This window comes from Hyperolius riggenbachi, chromosome 12 (genome assembly GCF_040937935.1).
Source record: "Hyperolius riggenbachi isolate aHypRig1 chromosome 12, aHypRig1.pri, whole genome shotgun sequence".
NCBI lineage: Eukaryota > Metazoa > Chordata > Amphibia > Anura > Hyperoliidae > Hyperolius > Hyperolius riggenbachi.
In genome coordinates, this window is record NC_090657.1 from 4,941,641 (window position 1) to 4,967,687 (window position 26,047).

Consider the following 26,047-nt stretch of genomic DNA (forward strand, 5'->3'; position numbering starts at 1 on the left):
CTCACTGTGTTCCTGTAACTATGATGGCTGTTACTGCACCATTCCTGGTAAGGCTGCAGACACGCAGCACGGTTACTCTCACTGTGTTCCTGTAACTATGATGGCTGTTACTGTACCATTCCTAGTAAGGATGAAGACAAGCAGCACGGTTACTCTCACTGTGTTCCTGTAACTATGATGGCAGTTACTGCACCATTCCTGGTAAGGCTGAAGACAAGCAGCACTGTTACTCTCACTGTGTTCCTGTAACTATGATGGCTGTTACTGTACCATTCCTGGTAAGGCTGAAGACAAGCAGCACGGTTACTCTCACTGTGTTCCTGTAACTATGATGGCTGTTACTGCACCATTCCTGGTAAGGCTGCAGACACGCAGCACTGTTACTCTCACTGTGTTCCTGTAACTATGATGGCAGTTACTGCACCATTCCTGGTAAGGCTGAAGACACGCAGCACGGTTACTCTCACTGTGTTCCTGTAACTATGATGGCAGTTACTGCACCATTCCTGGTAAGGCTGCAGACAAGCAGCACTGTTACTCTCACTGTGTTCCTGTAACTATGATGGCAGTTACTGCACCATTCCTGGTAAGGCTGAAGACAAGCAGCACTGTTACTCTCAGTGTGTTCCTGTAACTATGATGGCAGTTACTGCACCATTCCTGGTAAGGCTGAAGATAAGCAGCACGGTTACTCTCACTGTGTTCCTGTAACTATGATGGCAGTTACTGCACCATTCCTGGTAAGGCTGCAGACAAGCAGCACTGTTACTCTCACTGTGTTCCTGTAACTATGATAACAGTTACTGCACCATTCCTGGTAAGGATGAAGACACGCAGCACTGTTACTCTCACTGTGTTCCTGTAACTATGATGGCAGTTACTGCACCATTCCTGGTAAGGCTGAAGACAAGCAGCACGGTTACTCTCACTGTGTTCCTGTAACTATGATGGCAGTTACTGCACCATTCCGGGTAAGGCTGAAGACAAGCAGCACTGTTACTCTCACTGTGTTCCTGTAACTATGATGGCAGTTACTGCACCATTCCTAGTAAGGCTGAAGACAAGCAGCACTGTTACTCTCTCTGTGTTCCTGTAACTATGATGGCAGTTACTGCACCATTCCTGGTAAGGCTGAAGACAAGCAGCATTGTTACTCTCACTGTGTTCCTGTAACTATGATGGCAGTTACTGCACCATTCCTGGTAAGGCTGAAGACAAGCAGCACTGTTACTCTCACTGTGTTCCTGTAACTATGATGGCTGTTACTGCACCATTCCTGGTAAGGCTGAAGACAAGCAGCACTGTTACTCTCACTGTGTTCCTGTAACTATGATGGCTGTTACTGCACCATTCCTGGTAAGGCTGAAGACAAGCAGCACTGTTACTCTCACTGTGTTCCTGTAACTATGATGGCAGTTACTGCACCATTCCTGGTAAGGCTGGAGACACACAGCACTGTTACTCTCACTGTGTTCCTGTAACTATGATGGCAGTTACTGCACCATTCCTGGTAAGGCTGGAGACACGCAGCACTGTTACTCTCACTGTGTTCCTGTAACTATGATGGCTGTTACTGCACCATTCCTGGTGAGGCTGAAGACAAGCAGCACTGTTACTCTCACTGTCTTCCTGTAACTATGATGGCAGTTACTGCACCATTCCTGGTAAGGCTGAAGACAAGCAGCACTGTTACTCTCACTGTGTTCCTGTAACTATGATGGCAGTTACTGCACCATTCCTGGTAAGGCTGAAGACAAGCAGCGCGGTTACTCTCAGTGTGTTCCTGTAACTATGATGGCCGTTACTGCACCATTCCTGGTAAGGCTGAAGACAAGCAGCACGGTTACTCTCACTGTGTTCCTGTAACTATGATGGCAGTTACTGCACCATTCCTGGTAAGGCTGAAGACAAGCAGCACTGTTACTCTCACTGTGTTCCTGTAACTATGATGGCAGTTACTGCACCATTCCTGGTAAGGCTGAAGACAAGCAGCGCGGTTACTCTCAGTGTGTTCCTGTAACTATGATGGCTGTTACTGCACCATTCCTGGTAAGGCTGAAGACACGCAGCACTGTTACTCTCAGTGTGTTCCGGTAACTATGATGGCTGTTACTGCACCATTCCTGGTAAGGCTGAAGACAAGCAGCACGGTTACTCTCACTGTGTTCCTGTAACTATGATGGCAGTTACTGCACCATTCCTGGTAAGGCTGAAGACAAGCAGCACAGTTACTCTCACTGTGTTCCAGTAACTATGATGGCAGTTACTGCACCATTCCTGGTAAGGCTGAAGACAAGCAGCACGGTTACTCTCACTGTGTTCCTGTAACAATGATGGCTGTTACTGCACCATTCCTGGTAAGGCTGAAGACAAGCAGCACAGTTACTCTCACTGTGTTCCTGTAACAATGATGGCTGTTACTGTACCATTCCTAGTAAGGATGAAGACAAGCAGCACGGTTACTCTCACTGTGTTCCTGTAACTATGATGGCAGTTACTGCACCATTCCTGGTAAGGCTGAAGACAAGCAGCACGGTTACTCTCACTGTGTTCCTGTAACTATGATGGCAGTTACTGCACCATTCCTGGTAAGGCTAAAGACAAGCAGCACGGTTACTCTTACTGTGTTCCTGTAACTATGATGGCAGTTACTGCACCATTCCTGGAAAGGCTGAAGACACACAGCACGGTTACTCTCACTGTGTTCCTGTAACTATGATGGCTGTTACTGCACCATTTCTGGTAAGGCTGAAGACAAGCAGCACGGTTACTCTCACTGTGTTCCTGTAACTATGATGGCAGTTACTGCACCATTTCTGGTAAGGCTGAAGACAAGCAGCACGGTTACTCTCCCTGTGTTCCTGTAACTATGATGGCAGTTACTGCACCATTCCTGGTAAGGCTGAAGACAAGCAGCACGGTTACTCTCACTGTGTTACTGTAACTATGATGGCTGTTACTGCACCATTCCTGGTAAGGCTGGAGACACGCAGCACGGTTACTCTCACTGTGTTCCTGTAACTATGATGGCTGTTACTGCACCATTCCTGGTAAGGCTGAAGACAAGCAGCACGGTTACTCTCACTGTGTTCCTGTAACTATGATGGCAGTTACTGCACCATTTCTGGTAAGGCTGAACACAAGCAGCACGGTTACTCTCACTGTGTTCCTGTAACTATGATGGCAGTTACTGCACCATTCCTGGTAAGGCTGGAGACAAGCAGCACTGTTACTCTCACTGTGTTCCTGTAACTATGATGGCTGTTACTGCACCATTCCTGGTAAGGCTGAAGACAAGCAGCACAGTTACGCTCACTGTGTTCCTGTAACTATGATGGCTGTTACTGCACCATTCCTGGTAAGGCTGAAGACATGCAGCACGGTTACTCTCATTGTGTTCCTGTAACTATGATGGCAGTTACTGCACCATTCCTAGTAAGGCTGAAGACAAGCAGCACTGTTACTCTCACTGTGTTCCTGTAACTATGATGGCAGTTACTGCACCATTCCTGGTAAGGCTGAAGACAAGCAGCACGGTTACTCTCACTGTGTTCCTGTAACTATGATGGCTGTTACTGCACCATTCCTGGTAAGGCTGAAGACAAGCAGCACTGTTACTCTCACTGTGTTCCTGTAACTATGATGGCAGTTACTGCACCATTCCTAGTAAGGCTGAAGACAAGCAGCACGGTTACTCTCACTGTGTTCCTGTAACTATGATGGCAGTTACTGCACCATTCCTGGTAAGGCTGAAGACAAGCAGCACGGTTACTCTCATTGTGTTCCTGTAACTATGATGGCTGTTACTGCACCATTCCTGGTAAGGCTGAAGACAAGCAGCACTGTTACTCTCACTGTGTTCCTGTAACTATGATGGCAGTTACTGCACCATTCCTGGTAAGGCTGAAGACACGCAGCACGGTTACTCTCACTGTGTTCCTGTAACTATGATGGCTGTTACTGCACCATTCCTGGTAAGGCTGATAGACAAGCAGCACTGTTACTCTCACTGTGTTCCTGTAACTATGATGGCAGTTACTGCACCATTCCTGGTAAGGCTGAAGACAAGCAGCACGGTTACTCTCACTGTGTTCCTGTAACTATGATGGCTGTTACTGCACCATTCCTGGTAAGGCTGATAGACAAGCAGCACTGTTACTCTCACTGTGTTCCTGTAACTATGATGGCAGTTACTGCACCATTCCTGGTAAGGCTGAAGACAAGCAGCACGGTTACTCTCACTGTGTTCCTGTAACTATGATGGCTGTTACTGCACCATTCCTGGTAAGGCTGATAGACAAGCAGCACTGTTACTCTCACTGTGTTCCTGTAACTATGATGGCAGTTACTGCACCATTCCTAGTAAGGATGAAGACAAGCAGCACTGTTACTCTCACTGTGTTCCTGTAACTATGATGGCAGTTACTGCACCATTCCTGGTAAGGCTGAAGACAAGCAGCACGGTTACTCTCACTGTGTTCCTGTAACTATGATGGCTGTTACTGCACCATTCCTGGTAAGGCTGAAGACACGCAGCACGGTTACTCTCACTGTGTTCCTGTAACTATGATGGCAGTTACTGCACCATTCCTGGTAAGGCTGCAGACAAGCAGCACTGTTACTCTCACTGTGTTCCTGTAACTATGATGGCAGTTACTGCACCATTCCTGGTAAGGCTGAAGACAAGCAGCACGGTTACTCTCACTGTGTTCCTGTAACTATGATGGCTGTTACTGCACCATTCCTGGTAAGGCTGCAGACACGCAGCACGGTTACTCTCACTGTGTTCCTGTAACTATGATGGCTGTTACTGTACCATTCCTAGTAAGGATGAAGACAAGCAGCACGGTTACTCTCACTGTGTTCCTGTAACTATGATGGCAGTTACTGCACCATTCCTGGTAAGGCTGAAGACAAGCAGCACTGTTACTCTCACTGTGTTCCTGTAACTATGATGGCTGTTACTGTACCATTCCTGGTAAGGCTGAAGACAAGCAGCACGGTTACTCTCACTGTGTTCCTGTAACTATGATGGCTGTTACTGCACCATTCCTGGTAAGGCTGCAGACACGCAGCACTGTTACTCTCACTGTGTTCCTGTAACTATGATGGCAGTTACTGCACCATTCCTGGTAAGGCTGAAGACACGCAGCACGGTTACTCTCACTGTGTTCCTGTAACTATGATGGCAGTTACTGCACCATTCCTGGTAAGGCTGCAGACAAGCAGCACTGTTACTCTCACTGTGTTCCTGTAACTATGATGGCAGTTACTGCACCATTCCTGGTAAGGCTGAAGACAAGCAGCACTGTTACTCTCAGTGTGTTCCTGTAACTATGATGGCAGTTACTGCACCATTCCTGGTAAGGCTGAAGATAAGCAGCACGGTTACTCTCACTGTGTTCCTGTAACTATGATGGCAGTTACTGCACCATTCCTGGTAAGGCTGCAGACAAGCAGCACTGTTACTCTCACTGTGTTCCTGTAACTATGATAACAGTTACTGCACCATTCCTGGTAAGGATGAAGACACGCAGCACTGTTACTCTCACTGTGTTCCTGTAACTATGATGGCAGTTACTGCACCATTCCTGGTAAGGCTGAAGACAAGCAGCACGGTTACTCTCACTGTGTTCCTGTAACTATGATGGCAGTTACTGCACCATTCCGGGTAAGGCTGAAGACAAGCAGCACTGTTACTCTCACTGTGTTCCTGTAACTATGATGGCAGTTACTGCACCATTCCTAGTAAGGCTGAAGACAAGCAGCACTGTTACTCTCTCTGTGTTCCTGTAACTATGATGGCAGTTACTGCACCATTCCTGGTAAGGCTGAAGACAAGCAGCATTGTTACTCTCACTGTGTTCCTGTAACTATGATGGCAGTTACTGCACCATTCCTGGTAAGGCTGAAGACAAGCAGCACTGTTACTCTCACTGTGTTCCTGTAACTATGATGGCTGTTACTGCACCATTCCTGGTAAGGCTGAAGACAAGCAGCACTGTTACTCTCACTGTGTTCCTGTAACTATGATGGCTGTTACTGCACCATTCCTGGTAAGGCTGAAGACAAGCAGCACTGTTACTCTCACTGTGTTCCTGTAACTATGATGGCAGTTACTGCACCATTCCTGGTAAGGCTGGAGACACACAGCACTGTTACTCTCACTGTGTTCCTGTAACTATGATGGCAGTTACTGCACCATTCCTGGTAAGGCTGGAGACACGCAGCACTGTTACTCTCACTGTGTTCCTGTAACTATGATGGCTGTTACTGCACCATTCCTGGTGAGGCTGAAGACAAGCAGCACTGTTACTCTCACTGTCTTCCTGTAACTATGATGGCAGTTACTGCACCATTCCTGGTAAGGCTGAAGACAAGCAGCACTGTTACTCTCACTGTGTTCCTGTAACTATGATGGCAGTTACTGCACCATTCCTGGTAAGGCTGAAGACAAGCAGCGCGGTTACTCTCAGTGTGTTCCTGTAACTATGATGGCCGTTACTGCACCATTCCTGGTAAGGCTGAAGACAAGCAGCACGGTTACTCTCACTGTGTTCCTGTAACTATGATGGCAGTTACTGCACCATTCCTGGTAAGGCTGAAGACAAGCAGCACTGTTACTCTCACTGTGTTCCTGTAACTATGATGGCAGTTACTGCACCATTCCTGGTAAGGCTGAAGACAAGCAGCGCGGTTACTCTCAGTGTGTTCCTGTAACTATGATGGCTGTTACTGCACCATTCCTGGTAAGGCTGAAGACACGCAGCACTGTTACTCTCAGTGTGTTCCGGTAACTATGATGGCTGTTACTGCACCATTCCTGGTAAGGCTGAAGACAAGCAGCACGGTTACTCTCACTGTGTTCCTGTAACTATGATGGCAGTTACTGCACCATTCCTGGTAAGGCTGAAGACAAGCAGCACAGTTACTCTCACTGTGTTCCAGTAACTATGATGGCAGTTACTGCACCATTCCTGGTAAGGCTGAAGACAAGCAGCACGGTTACTCTCACTGTGTTCCTGTAACAATGATGGCTGTTACTGCACCATTCCTGGTAAGGCTGAAGACAAGCAGCACAGTTACTCTCACTGTGTTCCTGTAACAATGATGGCTGTTACTGTACCATTCCTAGTAAGGATGAAGACAAGCAGCACGGTTACTCTCACTGTGTTCCTGTAACTATGATGGCAGTTACTGCACCATTCCTGGTAAGGCTGAAGACAAGCAGCACGGTTACTCTCACTGTGTTCCTGTAACTATGATGGCAGTTACTGCACCATTCCTGGTAAGGCTAAAGACAAGCAGCACGGTTACTCTTACTGTGTTCCTGTAACTATGATGGCAGTTACTGCACCATTCCTGGAAAGGCTGAAGACACACAGCACGGTTACTCTCACTGTGTTCCTGTAACTATGATGGCTGTTACTGCACCATTTCTGGTAAGGCTGAAGACAAGCAGCACGGTTACTCTCACTGTGTTCCTGTAACTATGATGGCAGTTACTGCACCATTTCTGGTAAGGCTGAAGACAAGCAGCACGGTTACTCTCCCTGTGTTCCTGTAACTATGATGGCAGTTACTGCACCATTCCTGGTAAGGCTGAAGACAAGCAGCACGGTTACTCTCACTGTGTTACTGTAACTATGATGGCTGTTACTGCACCATTCCTGGTAAGGCTGGAGACACGCAGCACGGTTACTCTCACTGTGTTCCTGTAACTATGATGGCTGTTACTGCACCATTCCTGGTAAGGCTGAAGACAAGCAGCACGGTTACTCTCACTGTGTTCCTGTAACTATGATGGCAGTTACTGCACCATTTCTGGTAAGGCTGAACACAAGCAGCACGGTTACTCTCACTGTGTTCCTGTAACTATGATGGCAGTCTGCACCATTCCTGGTAAGGCTGAAGACTAGCAGCACGGTTACTCTCACTGTGTTCCTGTAACTATGATGGCTGTTACTGCACCATTTCTGGTAAGGCTGAAGACAAGCAGCACTGTTACTCTCACTGTGTTCCTGTAACTATGATGGCTGTTACGGCACCATTCCTGGTAAGGCTGAACACAAGCAGCACGGTTACTCTCACTGTGTTCCTGTAACTATGATGGCTGTTACTGCACCATTCCTGGTAAGGCTGGAGACACGCAGCACAGTTACTCTCACTGTGTTCCTGTAACTATGATGGCAGTTACTGCACCATTCCTGGTAAGGCTGAAGACAAGCAGCACGGTTACTCTCAGTGTGTTCCTGTAACTATGATGGCAGTTACTGCACCATTCCTAGTAAGGCTGAAGACAAGCAGCACGGTTACTCTCACTGTGTTCCTGTAACTATGATGGCTGTTACTGCACCATTCCTGGTAAGGCTGAAGACAAGCAGCACTGTTACTCTCACTGTGTTCCTGTAACTATGATGGCAGTTACTGCACCATTCCTGGTAAGGCTGAAGACAAGCAGCACTGTTACTCTCACTGTGTTCCTGTAACTATGATGGCAGTTACTGTACCATTCCTGGTAAGGATGAAGACACGCAGCACGGTTACTCTCACTGTGTTCCTGTAACTATGATGGCAGTTACTGCACCATTCCTGGTAAGGCTGAAGACAAGCAGCACTGTTACTCTCACTGTGTTCCTGTAACTATGATGGCAGTTACTGCACCATTCCTGGTAAGGCTGAAGACACGCAGCACGGTTACTCTCACTGTGTTCCTGTAACTATGATGGCAGTTACTGCACCATTTCTGGTAAGGCTGAAGACAAGCAGCACTGTTACTCTCACTGTGTTCCTGTAACTATTATGGCAGTTACTGCACCATTCCTGGTAAGGCTGAAGAAAAGCAGCACTGTTACTCTCAGTGTGTTCCTGTAACTATGATGGCAGTTACTGCACCATTCCTAGTAAGGCTGAAGAAAAGCAGCACTGTTACTCTCAGTGTGTTCCTGTAACTATGATGGCAGTTACTGCACCATTTCTGGTAAGGCTGAAGACAAGCAGCACTGTTACTCTCACTGTGTTCCTGTAACTATGATGGCTGTTACTGCACCATTCCTGGTAAGGCTGAAGAAAAGCAGCACTGTTACTCTCACTGTGTTCCTGTAACTATGATGGCAGTTACTGCACCATTCCTGGTAAGGCTGAAGACAAGCAGCACTGTTACTCTCAGTGTGTTCCTGTAACTATGATGGCAGTTACTGCACCATTCCTAGTAAGGCTGAAGAAAAGCAGCACTGTTACTCTCAGTGTGTTCCTGTAACTATGATGGCAGTTACTGCACCATTTCTGGTAAGGCTGAAGACAAGCAGCACTGTTACTCTCACTGTGTTCCTGTAACTATGATGGCTGTTACTGCACCATTCCTGGTAAGGCTGAAGAAAAGCAGCACTGTTACTCTCACTGTGTTCCTGTAACTATGATGGCAGTTACTGCACCATTCCTGGTAAGGCTGAAGACAAGCAGCACTGTTACTCTCAGTGTGTTCCTGTAACTATGATGGCAGTTACTGCACCATTCCTAGTAAGGCTGCAGACAAGCAGCACTGTTACTTCTCAGCTATAGAATTTACAGCAATAAATGTTAAAAAGATAATATAAGACAGCTGGCCACACAAAGGAATCTCCATCATCGGTGGCATTAATCCTTCGGCAGAGCTCCATCCCCCGACTGCCATTATTACGCATTTTAAACACTCCATTGTGTATATTTAAATCTTAACTTTCCAGGGAGTGCAGAATTATTAGGCAAGTTGTATTTTTGAGGAATAATTTTATTATTGAACAACAACCATGTTCTCAATGAACCCAAAAAAACTCATTAATATCAAAGCTGAATATTTTTGAAAGTAGTTTTTAGTTTGTTTTTAGTTTTAGCTATTTTAGGGGGATATCTGTGTGTGCAGGTGACTATTACTGTGCATAATTATTAGGCAACTTAACAAAAAACAAATATATACCCATTTCAATTATTTATTTTTACCAGTGAAACCAATATAACATCTCAACATTCACAAATATACATTTCTGACATTCAAAAACAAAACAAAAACAAATCAGTGACCAATATAGCCACCTTTCTTTGCAAGGACACTCAAAAGCCTGCCATCCATGGATTCTGTCAGTGTTTTGATCTGTTCACCATCAACATTGCGTGCAGCAGCAACCACAGCCTCCCAGACACTGTTCAGAGAGGTGTACTGTTTTCCTTCCTTGTAAATCTCACATTTTATGATGGACCACAGATTCTCAATGGGGTTCAGATCAGGTGAACAAGGAGGCCATGTCATTAGCTTTTCTTCTTTTATACCCTTTCTTGCCAGCCACGCTGTGGAGTACTTGAACGCGTGTGATGGAGCATTGTCCTGCATGAAAATCATGTTTTTCTTGAAGGATGCAGACTTCTTTGTGTACCACTGCTTGAAGAAGGTGTCTTCCAGAAACTGGCAGTAGGACTGGGAGTTGAGCTTGACTCCATCCTCAACCCGAAAAGGCCCCACAAGCTCATCTTTGATGATACCAGCCCAAACCAGTACTCCACCTCCACCTTGCTGGCGTCTGAGTCGGACTGGAGCTCTCTGCCCTTTACCAATCCAGCCACGGGCCCATCCATCTGGCCCATCAAGACTCACTCACATTTCATCAGTCCATAAAACCTTAGAAAAATCAGTCTTGAGCTATTTCTTGGCCCAGGTCTTGACGTTTCAGCTTATGTGTCTTGTTCAGTGGTGGTCGTCTTTCAGCCTTTCTTACCTTGGCCATGTCTCTGAGTATTGCACACCTTGTGCTTTTGGGCATTCCAGTGATGTTGCAGCTCTGAAATATGGCCAAACTGGTGGCAAGTGGCATCTTGGCAGCTGCACGCTTGACTTTTTTCAGTTCATGGGCAGTTATTTTGCGCCTTGGTTTTTCCACACGCTTCTTGCGACCCTGTTGACGATTTTGAATGAAACGCTTGATTGTTCGATGATCACGCTTCAGAAGCTTTGCAATTTTAAGAGTGCTGCATCCCTCTGCAAGATATCTCACTATTTTTGACTTTTCTGAGCCTGTCAAGTCCTTCTTTTGACCCATTTTGCCAAAGGAAAGGAAGTTGCCTAATAATTATGCACACCTGATATAGGGTGTTGATGTCATTAGACCACACCCCTTCTCATTACAGAGATGCACATCACCTAATATGCTTAATTGGTAGTAGGCTTTCGAGCCTATACAGCTTGGAGTAAGACAACATGCATAAAGAGGATGATGTGGTCAAAATACTCATTTGCCTAATAATTCTGTATTCCCTGTATATTATACAAAAGGGAACGCTTTTCCCTTCCTTTATTTAAAGTCCTACTCCGGTCAAAAATGTTATGAATTGGGTGCTTCCCCTTCTGCCAGCTGTAGAAAAAAAAAATGTCAAACACTAATGGAAAACACTTTAAACCTGTCAATGTGGAACAAGAATGCCATAAAAAATGAACATAGAAGCTTGGTTTAAAGCAAACCTGCATCATCCCCCCAAAAATACTTCTTAAAGAGACACTGAAGCAAAAAAAATTATGATATCATGAATTGGTTGTGTAGTAGGGGTAATTACTAGAATATTGGTAGCCAAAAATATTCTCATTTTTATTTTCAGTTATACAGCTTGTTTTTATAACATTGCATCGTTCTGTAATATTTGCAGTTTACACATTACTCAGCATTCTACAGGCCCTACATGTTTTTACAGAACAGGCAGTGAACTTTTGACCTGTCCTGAACTATTCTCTGCAAAAGAGAAACACAATACAGCTGAGATAACCTAATCAGAAGTCAGAGCTCTCTGCAACTTTCAAAGTCGTAGAACTCCATGGCTATTTGCATAGATAACTGGAGTTTCTTAACCCATCCTGTACTGGAAACCATTAGACTTATGTCTCCGCTCCTAATGTTTTATTTCTTAGCTGTACTACACAACCAATTCATATCATCATTTTTTATTTGCTTCAGTGTCTCTTTAACCTTCCTGGCAGTAAGCCACTTAGTTCGGGGTAAGTCACGCAGGAGGATTTCTCAGGCCCTGCTGGGCCGATTTGCATAACTTTTTTTGCTACACGCAGCTAGCACTTTGCTAGCTGCATGTGCACACCGATCTCCGCCACTCCGATTCGCCCCCCCAGACCCCATGCGCTGCCTGGCCGATTAGTGCCAAGCAGCGCTGAGGGGTGGATCGGGACTCCCTTTGACGTCAGTGACGTCATCCCACCCGTCGCCCTAGGCTCGCTACATGATTTAAAAAAAATAAAATAAAATAAAAAACTGCTGCGCTGCCCCCTGGCGGTTTTTAATAGACCGCCAGGTGGGTTAAGTAGAGGGAAGCATGTGGATAGTCCAGAGGCTTCCTGATTCCTCCAAAAGCCCCCCGCAGTTGTGCATGGTCTCTCTGAAAACATCTGCTAACAGCTTGTTGGACGGCACTCCCCTCCGTGCATGAGCAGCCGTACTGAGCATGAGTAGTACAGCCGTGCTCGTAGACCAAGGGGACTGTGGCCACAAACAGGAAAAGGGTCCAGACCGGCAGCAGTGGGGTTGAGGAGGACATGGAAAGCCTATGGATGAGAGGACTCCATCTGGCCTGAAAAAAACAAACTGATGAGATACAAATGCATCCATCCTCCTACTCCTTTATAAACATTCATGTGAGTGTGGCTATCAGGAAATAACAGCGGGCAACAGACGTCATAACAAATAATGCTGCATAATGAAGACATTCACTGGTGTAGGATTGTATAACAACATCACAACAGTTTGTTTCCTACGGCAACAATGAGAACGACATGGCATATTACGGGACACTGGTCAATATAGGTACAGAACTGTATTTCTTGTTCTACAAACAAAATATGGTCATGAAGGCCAAGCTTCCCTTAACTAGAAAATGTCTCTAGTCAGAGAAGGAAGCAACTTTTTGGTCTTACAACACATATCATGGAGATGAGACGACATGCTGATGAGAGTTTTTGACATTTGTGATGATGGAGCTGGAGAATCATGCCGCCAATAAACAAATATAAAAAGTATGAGAAATGGGGAGCCCTAGAAGTGAGACTCTGCTTACCTCTGGGATCGATAGGGATATTGTAAGTGTCCCCAAGGACTATTGGCAGTGTAAGAAAGCAAGAAAAGAAAAAAGGAGCAGAAAGGGAGACAAGAGGCCAAGACAACAAGAGGAGGAACACAGCGTCAGTTTACTGCAGTTACAGAAGAGGAGTCAAGATGCAAAGCAAAAAGTACTGTGAGCTCTTCATATATGGAGAGAATGAGAAGAAGGCTTCCTCCTGCGGTTTTACTTCATTAATAAGCTTAGAAACATGCAGATTGGGAGCAAGGTTGTATAACAAGGTATAGGAGCAGCCTCTTAAACATCTCACAAGCACATTACAACATAAGGCACACTTTGTAAAGGATACCTCACCAGAGGAAAATCTACCTAAAAGCAAGCAGAAAGGTAGGTTTATGCAGGCTCATCATACCTCTCCAAGCGTTGTCCATTCCTAGCCTTGTTCCCTTCAGGTCCCCGTAATCACTGCCTGAAAAACTAGGCTTTTGGCTTAAAGGGAACCTAAACTGAGAAGGATATGGATTTTACCTTGTAAAAAAATACCAGTTGCCTGACTCTCCTGCTGATCCTGTGTGTCTAATACTTTCAGCCACAGCCCCTGAACAAGCATGCAGCAGATCAGGTGCTCTGACTGAAGTCAGACTGGATTAACTGCATGCTTGTTTCAGGTGTGTGATTCAACCACTACTGCAGCCAGATCAGCAGGACTGCCAGGCAACTAGTATTGTTTAAAAGGAAACATCCATATCCCTCTCTGTTTAGGTTCCCTTTAAGTCAAATTTTCACACACACCTATCACACTTACAAGCCCTCCTCTTAATGGAAGTGAATGGCGCAGGGAAGGAGAGGGGGAATGGGAGGGGGAATGGGAGGGGGAATGGGAGGGCGATAGGCGGTAACATCGCTGTAAGCCTGCCTCTAACTTTAGCCAACTTTATACCTCTGTGCTTACCTTAGGTAGCTTTGCCTCAGGGCAGGTGTGCTTTAAGTCTCGGTAAGACTAATACAGTTATGGTCATAAATGTACATACCCTCCCAGAATTTATGATTCCTTAAAGGGACTCCGAGCTCAAAATAGAATATGGTACTCACCTGGGGCTTTCTGCAGCCCAGTGTAGGTCTGGAGGTCCCATGTCAGCGTCCTGCCTCTTCTCCCATGGTCTCCGCAGCAATGGCTGGCCAGCGGCTCCCAGCGACACTGGCCCAGAGTGTCGGGCTCCTCTTCCTCAAACGTCATGGCTGAGGTCACCACGCCGGCCGCCTCGCGTCATCACGGCAGCCGGCGTGACAGTACAGCGCATGCGCGGTTTAATCGCGCACGTGCCGTACTGACACGCCGGCCCCAGTGATGACGGGAGCCGCTGGCCAGCCATTTCTGCGGAGACCATGGGAGAAGAGCCAGGACGCTGACATGGGACCTCCAGACCTACACTGGGCTGCAGAAAGCCCCAGGTGAGTACCATATTCTATTCTATTTTGAGCTCGGAGACCCTTTAACCATTTTTTTATAGAATATGTATAATAACACAAAAATTCTCTTTCACTAATAGTTAGTGGTTGGCTGAAGCCCTTCATTGTCAAACAACTGTACTTACTCTTTTTAACCCAATAACAGCTTCAATAGAGTTATCTGGTTTGAGATAAGGGCAGTGCTTTTGTCCTCAGCTGGCAGAACTCATTGTACTGTAAATTCTTGGAGTGCTTTGATCTCTCTTTCTAGCAGAACATATACAGTGGTTTGCAAAAGTATTCGACCCCCTTGAAGTTTTCCACATTTTGTCACATTACTGCCACAAACATGAATCAATTTTATTGGAATTCCACATGAAAGACCAATACAAAGTGGTGTACACGTGAGAAGTGGATCGAAAATCATACAGGATTCCAAACATTTTTTACAAATCAATAACTGCAAAGTGGTGTGTGCGTAATTATTCAGCCCCCTTTGGTCTGAGTGCAGTCAGTTGCCCATAGACATTGCCTGATGAGTGCTAATGACTTAATAGAGTGCACCTGTGTGTAATCTAATGTCAGTACAAATACAGCTGCTCTGTGAGGGCCTCAGAGGTTGTCTAAGAGAATATTGGGAGCAACAACACCATGAAGTCCAAAGAACATACCAGACAGGCCAGGGATAAAGTTATTGAGACATTTACAGCAGGCTTAGGCTACTGGATACTGGTGGAAAATGTGCATGAGCCATGAAGATGAGCATGGAATTACTTGGACATTGCAACATGACAATGATCCAAAAAACACCAAGTCCAGCTGTCACTGGCTACAGCAACATAAAGTGAAGGTTCTGGAGTGGCCGTCTCAGTCTCATGACCGCAATATCACTGAGCCCCTCTGGGGAGACCTCAAACGGGCAGTTCATGCAACACAGCCGAAGAATGTCCAGGAACTGAAGGCTTTTTGTCAGGAAGAATGAGCAACTTTACCATCTGAGAAGATAAAAAGACTCATCAACAACTACCACACATGTCTTCAAGTTGTCACTGATGTTACCGGGGGCAATACGTGGTATTAAGAACTGGGGTATGTAAACTTTTGATCAGGATCAATTTGGTCGTTTATGTAGTGATTTTGATTTTAAAAAAAAGTGCAAGTTGTTTGACAATAAATGGCTTCAGCCAACCACTAACCATGCGTAAAAGAAAAGTTTTGGTGTTATTTTTCATATTCTATGAAAAACGGCAAGACATCAAATTCTGCCAGAGTATATGACCTTATGAGCGCAACTGTATAGCCAATAATGTCAACATTTCCATTTATCCATAAAGCTGAGCTTCAGGCATCCCCACAATTGTCATTATATTTTGTGCAAACATCTGCAAATGATCACCCAAAGTAAAACAAAAATGTATCAAGTACACTTCTTTGATCATTAGATGACAGCCCTACCACCCAGTGGCAGAAGGCCTGGCGATAGCTGGCATAATGTATTTCCACAATGGGCTGCTGCTCTCTCTAGCCGTTAGGTGTTTATATGCTTTAGATCAGGGGTCTCAAACTCGCGGCCCGCGGGCCATTTGCGGCCCTCGATACAATATTTTGTGGCCCTCGCCAGCAAAAGCTTACTTATAGTTCGCTTCAGTGCTCCCAAGTAATCCGCCGCATCCCTGCCGCTAAACGAGGGCTGCAGAGCCTCCAAATCGCCCGGGGGGCCATCCGCCGGCATTTCCTGGAAGGGGCAGAGCTTTCAGCTTCAGCTCTGCCCCTCCTGACGTCAATCGCCGCCTCTCCCCGCCCCTCTCTGTGAAGGAAGAGTGAGAGGGGCGGGCAGAGGCGGCGATGCGCCGCGATTGACGTCAGGAGGGGCAGAGCTGAAGCTGAAAGCTCTGCCCCTTCCAGGAAATGCCGGCAGATTGCCCCCCAGGCGATTTGGGGGCTCTGTAGCCCTCGTTTTGTGGCGGGGATGCGGCGGATTACTTGTAATGGGAGCACTGAAGCGAACTATAAGGTAAAATAGGCAAAATAGTTCACTTCAGTGTGAATTTGATTTTGAAATAAAAATCAATGAAAGGGACGGGGACGGGGGGAGCTGCTGATTGATTGATTCCCTTTTGCGGCCCAGCCTCATCCTGACTTTGCCTCCTGCGGCCCCCAGGTAAATTGAGTTCGAGACCCCTGCTTTAGATATAAGACCGCTACCGTAGCTGTGGAGAATCCATTTATCATCTGCAGTTCAGGAGCTATCTCACCATGGAACTGAAGTGATCTCAATGGACATTTGGACTAAACCTAGATTGTCGGCTGAGATGGCCTGGCTGGCCACCTCCGCTGAGAACTCTAACGTTTGTACTGACCTTAAATGTATTTATACACCTTTATTAGTTCACTTCTAAGGACAAACATTACTTTGCAAATGAGCTTTTTATCCCTGGGTGTGCACAGAGGAATAGCAGACATGAATCACACATGGAAAAAAGGAGATTACAAGGAACTCTGCACAGTAAATCCAGTGGTAAAGATGTGGAATCCCTTACCATAGGAAGCTGTTATGGAAAACTGTATATTTTCATGTAAAATGGGCCTGGAAGCCTTCCTTAAACTGAAGGGCATCCACAACTAATAATACTTGGTACTAAATGGTCAGGGAGATCACCGTAACCATTCTCACCACAAGTTAGAAGCGCATTCTTTCAACATGCATGCCATACCTACAATTCAAGGCATGTCCATATTTATACAAAAACAGTGCAGAAATGAAAGGGTCTAGTTCACAAAAACCGATGAATAAACTGCCACGTATAACTGCATCACAGGAAGGGTCAGAAGTCTAAGTTTAGTTTTAATGTTCAAAAGATTCCTCCACACACCTTCCGTAGGTAAAACTAAATCCTTTTATTAAATCATTGTAAAAATAGCAAAAGATTAGGCAGCATGTAAGCTGACGAGTTTCTGACCCCACCGGGTTCTTAGTCGTAGCTATTATAACATGCTTCAAGCAGACTTAAATACCCAGAGACCACACCCCCTATCCACCACACCTACACAGGTGACTTAAAGAGAACCCGAGGTGGGTTTGAAGAATATTATCTGCATACAGAGGCTGGATCTGCCTATACAGCCCAGCCTCTGTTGCTATCCCAAACCCCCCTAAGGTCCCCCTGCACTCTGCAATCCCTCATAAATCTCAGCCACGCTGCTGACAAACAGCTTGTCAGAGCTGGCTGTGTTTATCTCTATAGTGTCAGTCTGCTGCTCTCCCCGCCTCCTGCAGAACTCCAGTCCCCGCCTGCATCCCTTCCCTCCCTGCTGATTGGAGGGAAGGGATGGGGGCAGGGACCGGAGCTATGCAGGAGGCGGGGGAGCAGCTGAGACTGACACTACAGATGTAATCACAGCCTCACAGCACGGCTGTGATTTATGAGGGATTGCAGAGTGCAGGGGGACCTTAGTGGGGTTTGGGATAGCAACAGAGGCTGGGCTGTATAGGCAGATCCAGCCTCTGTATGCAGATCACATTCTTTAAACACACCTCAGGTTCACTTTAATACTCTTACAGGGAAATACCCCCCCTGGTGGAAGGAAAGTGGACTCCAGTGTATTGCACAATTAAACATTTACAAAAAATACATTAAAAACATTGAAAAACATAGAAAAACATAGAAGGGCCAAAAAGGGGGAGGGGGGGGGGAGAGGAAAAAGGGGGAGGGGGGAAGAGGCAAAAGCAGGAGAGGTGAAGACTTGGCGTTTAGTTTTACACATAGATTAGGAAGTAAAGGGAGATACAAGGACGCTGTAGCAATAAAGCAAAGATAATAGCAGTATGAGGCATAATCTAATGCATACATCTCTGCATGGAAAGACAGAATTTGAGAGCTGAAAGCTTTAGTAACCTGGTGTGGGCAGAAATACAAATGCAGAAGTGTGCACCATTGTACAACATTGCACATAGGTCATTAATGATTCAAGAAAGGAAATAGCATAAAGAGAGGAAGTTTAATGCCAGTATAAGAAGAAGAGTACCTTGTGAGGCCAGCATGGCTCCTGCCGTCTCCTGGAACTCAAGCAGCTGTTGTAAGAAGAGGATTGCCTGTGTGAAGAGCATCAGATTAGTGGATAAGACTGCTAAAAAACCCTTCCTTTACAATTGCAGATTAGTTCATCTCCTCATGGGGGATTCTCAGGCTTTTCTTTATTTTTAAAAACATTTACTGAGCTGAATTAAAGAATAAAGGCGATACTCAGAATCCCCCATGAGGAGATAGACTAGTCCAAAACCGGTCAGATTTTTACTGCCTGCTGACAGTGACAGAAACCTAGGGAACAGTAATTTATAGTGTATTTTGATCAGGGAGACATGAACTTTTTTATAAACATGTGTAACAAATGCACTTAAAGAAAACTGAACTGAAAATTAAAAGTCAAAATAACCATACACAGGTCATACTTACCTGCTGTGTAATTTACTCCTCAATCCCTTTCTTCTGTCCTGCGTCCCATTTGCCCACTGTGATCAGTGGAATTCTCCATCCTCCATTTTAAAAATGGCCCTTACCCCATAACAGCTTCCTGGTCAGCACACTGTTACACTGTAACATCGCCCACTTGAGCCATAGAGAAATATGGACACATCAGTTTTTCTCTCAGCTATAACTGACAGCAACTGATATAGAACTGGCAGTGACTCTTGTCAGAACTAGAAGGGATCATTGTCAGAAGAAAATGGTGAGCTTCTGAGAGGAATAGATGGCAAGGTAACTATGTAATGTTCATTTGAAGTTACCTCATGTGTTTATTTTAAATAATTTTACTCAGTACAGGTTCTCTTTAAGATGTTAACTTTTTTCATGTATATGGTCCTTAAACAATCACTTTTAGCAATAAGCACCGAATATGCTTACACAACTTTCCATTGACCAACTAACTTGGGTAAAGTGTTACCACACAATTAGTATTGCATTACGCTCCAGATTACATGCAACGCTCTACTCATCGCGCACAAGACTTCACCCAGGTTATTCTGTTATTTGTAGAGAACCGAAGATAGCTGATGAGTAATTGTAAGATCTCAATCTGCTAAAAGAAAAGAAGTGCTAGATGTCCTAAGCCTGTACGTATAGGTGCACAGCGGCAGGGAAACAAAGGATTAATGAACCTGAAGGGTCAAAATGTGATATTTATAACTTACACTAATCAACATGACTGCTTTGATATTTTTTTTCTTGTTTACGTCTTATTTTGTTGGGGGTGTAAAGAGACTCTGAAGCGAGTTTAAATTTACTTTTTTAACTTGTAATTATGTTAAGCACTATAAGCCCTGCTAAACCGCCACATCCCTGCGGCAAAACGAGGGGTTTATACCCCCAAATCCCCTGTGCAAAAGCCATGACTTTCTTGGTGGTGGATTTTGCTGCCCGGAGGAGGCAGAGCTTTGAGGTGCAGCTCCGCCTCCATGCGCGTCAATCTGCCGTCGGATCTCCGCCTCTCCCCCTCCCCTCTCAGTGAAGGAAGGCAGAGAGGGGCGGGGAGAGGCGGCGATAAGTGGGGATTGACACGCCAATAGGCAGAGCTACAGCCCTAAGCTCTGCCTCTATGAAGAAGCGCTCCCCGGACACAGGAGAGGGGATTTGGGGGGTATAAACTCATTTTGCCGCGGGATAGCGGCGGTTTAGCAGGGCTTATGGTGCTTAAAGGGGAACTGAAGCGAGAGCTATATGGAGGCTGTCATTTTTATTTCCTTTTAATCAATACCAGTTGCCTGGCAGCTCTGCTGGTCTATTTCTCTGCAGTAGTATTTAAATAACACCAGAAACAAGCATGCAGCTAATCTTGTCAGATCTGACTTTAAAGTCTGAACCACTGAAACACCTGATCTGCTGAATGCTTGTTCCGGGGCTATGGTTAATAGTATTCGAGGCAGAGGATCAGCAGGGCTGCCAGGCAACTGGTATTGCTTAAAAGGAAATAAACATGACAGCCTCCATATACCTCTCTCTTCGGTTCCCCTTTAAATTGAATACAAGTTAAAAAACTAAATTTAGACTTGCTTCAGAGTCTCTTTAAAGTAAACAAAAGTGGGCAGAACTTTTATTTTAGAGTGGAATAGACTGGAGTAAAATCAGAGCTTCTTTTGGACTTTTCTTAAGAAGAGATTTTCCCTCTCTTCCTATTTGACAGACATCATGGGAGGAAATCTTTCAAAGCGAAGGGAAATCCAAGTATTAATAGTTATCAAAACTTAGGACGATTGATCACCCACTTTTGTTTAGTCACAGTGGTACAATTTTGTCATTTCCTCATATCTCATCAGTGGTCTCCAGTGAAGAGGACAGGTAGTGAAGGAATATTTCCTCAGTTGGCACACCTGACAATGCTTCTAACCCCTTGCATGCACTGTCCACACTTGGTTAGACTTTCTTTAAAAGGAAATCAGACACAACAAAGACAATAGCCTTGCAGGTGGAGAGCGTACTCACATTACTGGTCAGTTCATGTACCGTACCATCCTTGGACATGCTGTTCTCTTTATCAGGATCATTCTGAATGGCACAAAATGATATTTTACATTAGAGGGTCAAACATAGGACAAGTTATTATCTGCTAGCACTTTATTTTCTTGGCAGTATCTGGTTTATATTTTTGGTTAGGTGTGAAGATGGTCAATAATATCCTTTTACAGAAAAGCTTTGCTTTGTTACTCGAGGACTGATGCTTGCCAATCCTCTTCCTGATACCACAACTACCGATGAAGACGTTAGCCAGATAAAGACGTTCAGCAAGGAGGGATGGACCGAGAACAGTTTTAGACTGAAGTCTCATTCAATGCACATAAGAAAAAAAGCAATTTAAAAGGAACACTGTAGGGGGGTCGGGGGAAAATGATTTGAACTTACACGGGGCTTCTAACGGTCCCCCGCAGACATCCTGTGTTGGCGCAGCCACTCCCCGATGCTCCGGCCCCGCCTCCGGTTCACTTCTGGAATTTCAGACTTTAAAGTCAGAAAACCACTGCGCCTGCGTTGCCGTGTCCTCAATCCCGCTGATGTCACCAGGAGTGTACTGCGCAGGCATAGACCATACTGGGCCTGTGCAGTACGCTCCTGGTGACATTAGCGGGATCGAGGACACGGCAACGCAGGCGCAGTGGTTTTCTGACTTTAAAGTCAGAAATTCCAGAAGTGAACCGGAGGCGGGGCCGGAGCATCGGTGAGTGGCTGCGCGGGCACAGGATATCTGTGGGGGACCATTAGAAGCTCCTGGTAAGTTCAGCTCATTTTCCCCCGACCCCCCTACAGTGTCCCTTTAAGAGCAAAGTACACTGCGAAGAATCTGGACACATAACCTAACTTACTTTTACGCTGTCTGCAAAATCTTCTAAGGCTTTAGCTCCTGTTGTCTCGATCGAGGTTATGAGGTTCGGTAGCTTATTCTTTGTGCTGGCAGCAGTCCCCTTACCCAGAATAAAAAGAAACGCATATTACATTTAAAATTCATTCAGTGCAGTCTGTCAACAAGCTCAAAACGTCTATTCATTTGTGATTCAGCCGGCCGGACAAGCTGGCCATTTACTGTATTTTTTGGACTATAAGACTCACTTCTTTTACCCCCAAAAGCGGTGTAAAAAAAGTCCCTGCGTCTTCTAGTTCAAATGCAGGGAGGTCCTGACTTGTAAACACCTGCCAATACTAACCACCAACCTGACGCAACTCGGGGACTCCCTGTACTGTGCCCATGCAGAGGAGGACACAGGGGGACAAACGGAGGACACAGAGGGACACAAAGGGGCATAGAGGAGGACACAAGGAGAACAGAGGAGGACATGGAGACTCACGTGGTACAAGGGGGTATAACCCACAAGATGCCCCTTCACCATGGATGCACCAGGTTTAGTATATATATATTTTTCCCATCAGGTTTTGTCCTCTAGACCTGGGTGCATCTTATGGTCAGGAGCATTAGTCGAAAAAGTACGGTGCGTCTGTCATGATGGGCTTTTAATATTTCTGAGATTTTTTACATTAGTGGTGCTGACCCAACTATCCGTTCCCCATTTTAGGATTCAAAACCTGATGTCTACATGAAGATCTATATATTAATTCCATTCTAGTAATGCTTCTATTCAGCAACATTGTGGACAATAGGTTTGTATTTGTGTGTGGTCGGCTATTAGTCATGGAGAGAATCTGAAGACATAACAGTTGTTTCGGTGATACCGTTACTGACTAACTGTACAAGATTTCTCTTCAAAGTTTTGGAAATGAAGTTACTTCTTCAGGCATGTTTCAGAGCAAATATGATCCCAACATTTGTACAGAGTATATATAGTCTTGTCTCTTAACTGTCCCTCAGTGGGGCTTACAGTCAATCACTGAAGCAGTCATATGTCTATGTATGTATCGTGTAGTGTATGTATCATAGTCTAGGGCCAATTCAGGGGGAAGCCAATTAACTTTTCTATATGTTTTGGGAATATGGGAGGAAAGCGGAGTGCCCGGAGGACATGAGAACATACAAACTCTGTACAGATAGTGCCCAGGTTTGGATTTGATCTGGGGACGCAGCCTACTCCATAGTGTTCCCCAAATGTCATAAACACGGCCTTCTCAAAAACCGTCTTCTTCAATATCAAACCTGCGCACCCCATACACAAGACAAGAGGCAAATGACAAATCTAGCAGGCAATCCAAATGTGTATGTTCTAAATAACCAAAGCACATATGGTGCCTTCATACCTGGAGAACTTTGTCAAACTCTGGCTTGAGAAGTTTTAGGTGTCTCAGTATTGGGAATATGCTTAAGACAGAAGTGAAGTCATGTCTAGAGTTTGCTTTCTTCGCTGCTAATACAATGTTCTCCCCCTCCAGCATAAGGTTGTCCAGCGTCTCCTGATGGTATCCAAAAGGCAGAAGTAAAAAAGAGAACAGTAACAGCTGCACACAACACGCCCTCATACATGAACAATAGGTATTGTCGATGAGATGCGAATCATTTCAGGCTGATGCAGTATTATGCAAATGTTACATGCAAATTTGTGCATCTTCAAAATGAACCCATCTAATAGCGCTGAGGTAAAGTGGATTGGTTCATTTTCCCACTGCAAACACAATTTGCATAATCCTGCACCAACTCAAAATTATTTGCATTTCATTGACCATCCCTATTGAGCAAACCACAGTCTAGTTAATCCATGGTTCCCTAGTAGAATAATTCCTGTGTAGTTCATTTTTTAAATTAAAAAAAAAAAAATTATTGAACAAGGCAAAAAAAAAAAAAAAAAAATCCAAACAAACGTTAAGCACAAGGCAGCAGGAAAATGCGGAAGGTAATTTTTTCAAATACAGATTTTTCCCATGAAGTCTGGTAAAGGAATAAACAAGGTACACGTCAAAAGATAATAATATGGTTCTAAAGAAACCACACGTTGCGGTCCAAAAATAGTTGTAACTTTACTGCACCAAATTTGTTTCAAATTCAATCTTCACGGGTCAATCAATCTTCATGAGACCAACAAACTTGGTTTTTAGCCACATTTCAGATTGAGCAGTTCTTCATGAAGAATTGAAGATATGATTAGTAAGCGGTTTGGCTTGGAGTAATTAACATACTGATTAGCAGGCCTTTATAGTAAAAAGATTCTCCCAAGAAGAATCAACCAGAATCAGGAGTCTGTTGCACAAGGTTGAATGCTATAAAGCCTCCGTGGAAGCGCATTCACAGCGTGAAAGGGTTGTAAGGCTAATCTGAGCCCAGCACCCACCACCAGTACACTGCCTCCACAGCAACGGTAGGTTTTATTGCATTTTCACATGTTGGAATAGGTTTTGCCACACTTTGGATTAAAGACAGCTTAGCAGCAGTGCCGATACTCCTCATCCTTCCCTTCTCATCAATCCATTATATACGTGAAGTCAGAGCACGCTGGCTGTGCCAGAGGATCTGGAGGCCGCGGGCCCTGCCATTCCCTCACACCCACACTGACGCCTGCTGTACTGACGACTCTTTCCCTTTCTCCTTTCTGAAAGCATTAAAGAAAAAATGCCTGCACAGCCTATCAAAGACCTTTTCTGCATCAACAATGGCCAGAATGGCCTCTTGTTTTTTTTTTTTTTTTAATTCTGCAAGTATGCATTACAGTAGAATCTCGTTATAGTAAACCCTGATTTACTAAACCTCTGGCTATAGTAACCTCAGTCCTCAGCAAATGTGTCTGTATAAATAAACAATGCATGACCAATTCTGATATAGTAAACTACTTTTCCTGGTCCCTTAGAGTTTACTATAAAGGGATTCTACTGTACATTAATTGCCGATTGAATTTTAAACACATTTTTGTATTTTGGTGCAATAATATTACAACTATTTTAGAACTGCAACGTATTTCTGTGGTTTCTCTAGAATCAGATTTACCTTCGAAGTGTACCTTCCGATTACTTGCAATCTTTACACGCAATGTTGACGATTGAATCTGATGAAAAAAAAAAAATGTTCCCATTAATGGGCAGCTTCAGTGCACCAAGTGTTACAGTGTGTAGTGCATAACCCGATTACAGATTTTCTGCATAAAAGGAACTTTCTTCCAAATACAATATATATTAGAGGAAAAAACAAGGATAGGTGTCCAGTACCTCTTATCCATAAATATAATTACAGCATTTAATTTAATTATCTGAAACTGTCTTTAAAGGATATCTGAAGTGACATGTGACATGTTGAGATATATGTGTATGTACAGTGCCTAGCACACTAATAACTATGCTGTGAAGAAGAAGAAATTCCCTTTTTATCTCTTTCTTGCTCTCAGAAGCCATTTTCTGCTAGGAAAGTGTTTTACAGTTGGCATTTCTTATCAGCGAGGGTCACAATGTAGTCCCTTCCTATCTGAGTCAGGACTGAGTCAGCCACTTACATACCTAATATTTAACTCTTTCAGGCAGAGAAAGAAAAAAAGGAACACAGCATAGTTATTTGTGTGCTAGGCACTGTACATACACACGTCTATCTCATCATGTCACATGTCACCTCGGGTATCCTATAAATATGTAACCTTAAATTAACAAAACTAAATCTGGTCTCTATTTGTGATATTTCTTTGCTGGTAACAACATATTAACATATATTTAAATCTACATGTTGCACAACAGGTGGCTGGCCACTCCTAACAGCTTATCTCATCCCATTGCCCCAGGATTTATAGGGTATTAAGCCCTCGTTCAGCTGCGGGAATGCTGCACACCAATATGCCCCCTATATGCGTGGACTAGTTTTTAGGTAGTTTTAAGGGTACTCATTCATTTGTTTGACCCATTGAGCATGGGAAAAGGGAGGTCCACTTATCCAACATTTTAAAATCAACAGCCTGGCCTGGAAATTACCGCTTTGTACTGTTTGATGAGTGATCTTCTTAGGGTGAGAGAGGCCAACCATAAACTAGAAGTACCGAAATCATTAGGGAAATCCGCCTGAAAAGCTCCAGCTAGAGTGGCGGTAACTGCTAACCAAATCTATGGAG

The 26,047-nt window shown here is 44.7% G+C and overlaps 1 protein-coding gene across 9 annotated transcripts in view; it reads right to left on the bottom strand.

Moving 5' to 3' along the window:
- Window positions 1-26,047, bottom strand: part of EXOC7 (exocyst complex component 7) — a 152,599-nt gene that overhangs the window by 50,613 nt on the left and 75,939 nt on the right. For 5 of the 9 annotated variants that reach the window (XM_068263601.1, XM_068263597.1, XM_068263604.1 and 2 more), the window contains 5 exons: window positions 23,271-23,423; window positions 21,890-21,988; window positions 21,015-21,077; window positions 18,562-18,628; window positions 13,084-13,122 (listed from right to left, as the gene is read on the bottom strand). In XM_068263601.1, the coding sequence (XP_068119702.1) occupies window positions 13,084-13,122; window positions 18,562-18,628; window positions 21,015-21,077; window positions 21,890-21,988; window positions 23,271-23,423 (421 nt within the window). The remainder of the gene's footprint in view (window positions 1-13,083; window positions 13,123-18,561; window positions 18,629-21,014; window positions 21,078-21,889; window positions 21,989-23,270; window positions 23,424-26,047) is intronic. The other 4 variants (XM_068263603.1, XM_068263602.1, XM_068263600.1 and 1 more) reach the window with 1 other exon arrangement.